We start from the raw sequence: 5,380 nt of genomic DNA, 5'->3' as shown, positions 1-5,380 counted from the left end.
CGAAAGAGAAGATGCATAAACGGTAAACGAAGGCGCAGCACGCAACTACTTGTACATACTTGACCTGAAACTACATGCACACATATACCAACCCAGGTTCAGTGACAGCAAAATGCCGTCATGGATTCAGTTCACGCTTCAGTCGTTCAGCAAAAATATCATTAACAGTGTCCCAGGCGCACACTGAATCTTCTCATGCAGGCCGACCACTGCTAGATGCAAATGCAAAAGATGATAGGACACAGCAGAAGCTCGGGTGATAGCACAATTTCTTCAGGCGGCATACATGCATAATAACTAGTCACACATCAGGCGTTTCAGTCGTCAACAGGAAAGGTTCAAAACCGTCCCAAAACAGACACACAAGCAACTGAAAAGACTACAAACAACGACATAGTTCAGTTCAATTTTTTGGCAACCGCGCTTCGACCCCAGCATCATCTCAGTTGCAGCTATAGAACATGCTCAGCATCGAGCCACCGAAACAAGGAAGGCGCCAGATCACGGAGCGAGAGAGACGGTTGCACCTTACAGCATGCTATCAGTCCTTGCCGGCAGCCTCCTGAAGAAGTTCAGCGGGACAGACGGCATCTTGTGGCGGAACCTCGGGTGCCTCAGGGTGTACAGGCCTGCAAGGAAGACCACAACACGGAATGGTGTGACGTACAGGACGATCGCAGCGATGAAGCAGAAGGTCACAAACAGCGCGGTGGCCCTTGGGTCTCTCCAGCTCAGCAGAGACTGCAGTCTTTCTCCTTGTGTTGCAAGATCACCAACAACAGTCTGGATCCTCCCAGCAACGCTCCGGAGGCGGTCATACCGCATCCTGACGATGTCAGGTGGGCGAGATGTAGGGAAGGTGTCAAACTCTTCATCAAGCTCGTCAGGATGGGCGGTCTCCGCATGTGAGAGGCGAGTGTCCATGTGCGGAGGCTGCCTCGACCGCCACCGGTAGTACCACACTCCAATCAGGAATAGGTAGAGAAAGATTGTAGGCAGTATCAGCTCAGGATACAAGACCAGTATCACAAAGAGGACATGGATCAGTATAGTCGTCAGTGGGTTCCTCCAGTGACAGATCTGATCAAACCATCTAGCAACTGCAATCAGAGGGCTCAAGACACCCATGATACGGAAGAAGTTTGCCTTGCTCTTTCTCATGCTCCACATGTGAGAATCCACATCCAGCATGTACTCCACAATTTCTTTTCGCAGTGGCGGTTCTGCACGGCTCAGCCTGGTTGAGACAATGTTGGTTGCTTGGCGTCTTAGGTTATCAACCTGGATCACAGACAACGGGTGTATATAGTGCATCTTGGGCAGCAAGGGCTGTGAATACAGAGTCATCATGTTGAACAGTGATGAGCATGTGAACCGGACAGCAAGCTGTACCTCACCCATTTTCTTAACGCCAGCAGGTGTCAAAACAATAAGAGGGTATGAGTGGGTATACACCCGATCAGTTTCTAGCGTTGAGAGGCGGATGCGGACCTTGCCAATTCTGGTATCCCGTGCACCATTAGCCTTTTCCCCGCCATTCAAGTGGCAGTTGTCAAATACACCAATAGTGATCACAGTGCATGGATCATGCACTTCCCAAGTGTACTGTTCATTCCACTTGGGAGTGAAACTATCAATGATAGTCCTTGTACGCACCCATTTCTGCCCATACTTAGCAACACAATAAGGGTCAGTCGTGCCGCGTCCATCCTTCGTCTTCATAGGCAACAGGCCCTGCGCAGTCAAGATACCCAGCTCAAGGACCCCAATGTTATGCTTCCACAGCTGTTTGGCAGTTGGCCTTAGATCACTACTGTAATGTGTCGATTCATCCAAGACATGATATCCACCTTCAAGACAAATTCTTAAGTGAATCCTGCTTGAGAACTTGGTCTCCTTCCTCTGCTCACCATCCACCATCACATGCTTCTCAAGATTATACCACTGGCTGTTCAGCAACTTGTGGTCCAGCCTCCGAGCTACATGCTGCAGTGAAATGACAGTTCTCCCAATTACATCATCCTTTCCTGGAGCAATCCTGTCTTCTACACTCAAAATCAGGTGCTCCTCAAATGGCTCAGCTGCAACAAACATCAAGTCCTCATTCCACATTGGATTCAGAGTCCTGCCTGGTGATACTCGGGTTCTAAGAGCCTGGTTTCCTAACATTGCTTTGACATAAACCTCAGGGAACCTGGTCTTGTCATTTGGTATAAGATCTTGTGCTTCAATGACATTGACACGCAGATACCAAAGCTTAGGAGTAAGATAAACTTTTGATCTAATACTTGCAAGGCCATCACCAGGGATTGACGCAGCATCAGAGTGCCAAGCTTCAGGAAATGCTTCATCTGCTTGAGTACCCATCCAAACAGCTAACATCAACTCTCCTTTGACCTTGTGCCCATTCCGTTCTTCCAAGCGATACCATTGTGGAGCCAACGGGCTGTCAGGTGGAACTCGCTTTGGGACCTCATTAAGGTCAAACATAACCCGTCCAATGTAGTCATCTTTAACAAAGTCTTTATCTTTGACGATAATCTCCACTACTGATGCCTGAATGCGCTCCTTTGAGAAGGCAAACACCTGGTTCCACTCAGGATTGGTCTTCTTCTCAAAATGCCGAGTTGTGCCCTTATAATTCCCAAGCTTCACCTCAACATACGGGTCACAACTTCCAGTGAGGTCCTTAGCTGGAAGTTCCTTCGCTTTTACCACTCGAACATAAAGGTACTGCATCTGCTCAACCAGGTCATAGGTGGTGGTGAGCTTGTCACCTGCAGCTGCTCCACCAAGGTGAGGAGTAGTCTCCTTCAAGGAGTACTCCTCCGGGCGGAATGGCCTCTGCATCATCTTGAATGACAGTCTTCAACCAAACAATTTCTACTCAGGATCAGAAAAGGAAAAAAGATACAGCCAACAGCGACTGATTCCCCAGAATAGCTGCAAAATAGAAAATAAGCACGGCCTTTAAATGGTTATTATAGGCAACAAAATGACTGGTTGGTGTACATAAAGAAGAGGAGGTTGGCACCTTTGCAATCAACAATTCAGCCAAGGTCGCTTTCAACCGAACATTTCGTGAGAAAATTCTCCATCTGCCATGTGGGGAAAAACATCTACATCACCAATCTTGAAAAAACATCGGCGACAAGTATAGCGACTGAACTGGGGACACGACAACATAAATCCATTGTACGTATCAAGCAGGACAACAGTAGAGTTATGCTAGCCCTATTCTACACATTGCGGTAACTCAGACTTGAGAAAACGCTGAAACAGCATGTAAGTTGTTGGATCATGAAGAACAGCTAGCCGGTGTTAATTTTGGAACATGAAGAGAACCCACGGCTTTAACTACCAGTCCAAGGAGAACTAAAACAGTACATTTAAACTAGGAAAATAGGAGAAGATCTAGATGCGGCGCCGGGTGCGTGGGATTTAACTAAGCGCTGCATAAAAATAACCTCATATACCTCAAAACGGATGGCAGCAGGAATGTCTGTGCGCATCAGAAAAGGTAAAATATGAATCTAATATAAGAATGGAAACCATGTAAGAACTTGTAAACCGTAGCAGCAGGGAAGAACATGAATCTATTTAAGAATGGAAACCATGTAAGAACTTGTAAACCGTAGCAGCAGGGAAGAACATGGGACCTAGATCCTCCATCCATTAGAAATTCTTTTTACCGTGAACTAGCATCGCTTACCCCTACAGATCTTCCCTCGTGGCAAGCAAGAAAAATAAAATAAAGGGAAAAGCGACAGGGAAGAGCACGGGACTGCGCACTCACGTACCAGATTCCAGCACGCGATCTGAACAACGGGGATCTCGGAAAGGACGGAACCGGAGGAGGAGATATTCGGAATCAGCAGAGATTGGCCGGGAGTCGAGAACAGGAGCAAGGGGGCAATGCTGAAAGATTTCAGTAGATCTTGAGGTGGCCGACCACCGGATCTACACGCCGGAGTGGCTCCCCGCCGGCGGTAGGCACTCTCATGGATCGATCTTTGGCTTTTCTCCTCGGCAAGAACCCTAGGTGGGAGCCGAGAGGGATAAGCGAGAGGGGGGCGAGAGGGGGAAGACTGAGGAAGAGTGTGGAAGAGTGAGGGAAAGCGGCGGACAGGGTGGGCCCCGAGGTGGCTTTTCTCATCGGCGTGGGGAGGGCGACCGACCGAGGCCACGCGAAGGGCGACCCGGCTGGACCCCGGTCGGCGGCTAGCGCGCGTGCTGCGTGGACCGGGTGCGTGCACCGGCATCGCGAGGGAGGTGTGCGTGTGTGAAGCATTTTTCTGGATCAGCGGCGAGAGTGCGAGAGGGGTGAGGACATGGTCTATCGGTGTTTGGTTGGTGAGAAGCCGCCGAGGAAGTGAGTTGTTTATAGTTGGTTCCTTTGTGCGATGATGACGGTGACAAAGTATTCTTGTCGTGAGACCAACTCGTTTTTTAAGGAAAATTTTCATTCCGTTCGTCGATTCAGGGAGGATTTGGTTTTCTAGAGAGAGAAGAGATGATTTTAATCTTACTTTGGAATTGTTTGCTTCTTCTTTTTTACGGGAGTTGTTTGCTTCTTAATGTAGTACGTATAATTTGCCCCATCTTACCTTAGGGCTTTGATATGAAATTCTTCTCTTTTTCCAGAAATAATAATTGATCGTCTCTTTTCGTTTGCTCGACCCAAACCGAATCAATCCATCTCTTCTCCCCCGGTTCAAATGATGAACCCTAGTTTTCAGTCGTTGCTCGTCCATGTCGTTGATGGTCGGTACCGCTTCTCATAATGAGAAGCATGCCATGAGGAATGAAATTAGAGACTTGGATCATTGTGTTAAGGAGTTGTAGAAAAGCGAAGATATTTGCGCTAGATTGGTGGTTTGTAATTCCATTTTTTTTCCTATTTTAGTGCTTTCAGTGATGCTTGTGAAGCAATGGTAATGCAATTTGGGAACACGCGTGTCCGCTGATCATTTTCGCAAATCCAGCTGGAATAGAAGTGCTTCACGCAGTGAAAGAAAGCTTCAATAAGTTTACCATACGCTGGTCGGTGTGGAGATGTGAGTGGAGAGCGAGTCCTTGTTCAGAGTATAGCTATCTTTAGGTGTAGGGCTAGCTAGGTATATAGTAATGCTTGCCTTTGGGGTATTTGGTGATGTGCTGAACTGGGGCTATTTTTCGGCGCTTGCGAGCGTCATGTAGTGGTGGTTTTCTCCTCCTTCGGTCGTTCTCCATGGTGGATGGCGATTGTTCAAGAGGGATGCGATGGAAGCTCTGCAAGAAAGACTCGTCAGTGCTCCATATCGGGTTGTCTTGGCCTTCCTTCCCTCAGTTTTTGCTACCATGGGTTTGGACGAAGAAAGGGAAGCGAATTCATTTCAGA

At 48.0% G+C, this 5,380-nt stretch overlaps 1 protein-coding gene across 2 annotated transcripts; it reads right to left on the bottom strand.

Annotated features, from left to right (window-relative positions):
- Positions 1-257: 257 nt before the first annotated feature.
- LOC123104169 (FT-interacting protein 7) lies at positions 258-4,131 on the bottom strand. 2 transcript variants are annotated; one of them, XM_044525930.1, is made up of 3 exons: positions 3,797-4,131; positions 3,035-3,098; positions 258-2,943 (listed from the first exon to the last, which is right to left on the bottom strand). In XM_044525930.1, exon 3 carries the CDS (start codon positions 2,851-2,853, stop codon positions 529-531), a length of 2,325 nt encoding a protein of 774 aa, XP_044381865.1. In that variant the 5' UTR covers positions 2,854-2,943; positions 3,035-3,098; positions 3,797-4,131; the 3' UTR covers positions 258-528. The 2 variants fall into 2 exon arrangements, with proteins under 2 accessions (XP_044381865.1, XP_044381864.1); XM_044525929.1 differs by having other exon boundaries at positions 3,801-4,131.
- Positions 4,132-5,380: the final 1,249 nt, after the last annotated feature.

This window comes from Triticum aestivum, chromosome 5A (genome assembly GCF_018294505.1).
Source record: "Triticum aestivum cultivar Chinese Spring chromosome 5A, IWGSC CS RefSeq v2.1, whole genome shotgun sequence".
Lineage (NCBI taxonomy): Eukaryota > Viridiplantae > Streptophyta > Magnoliopsida > Poales > Poaceae > Triticum > Triticum aestivum.
Note: the sequence above shows the minus strand (reverse complement) of the source record. Positions and strands in the feature narration are given on the sequence as shown.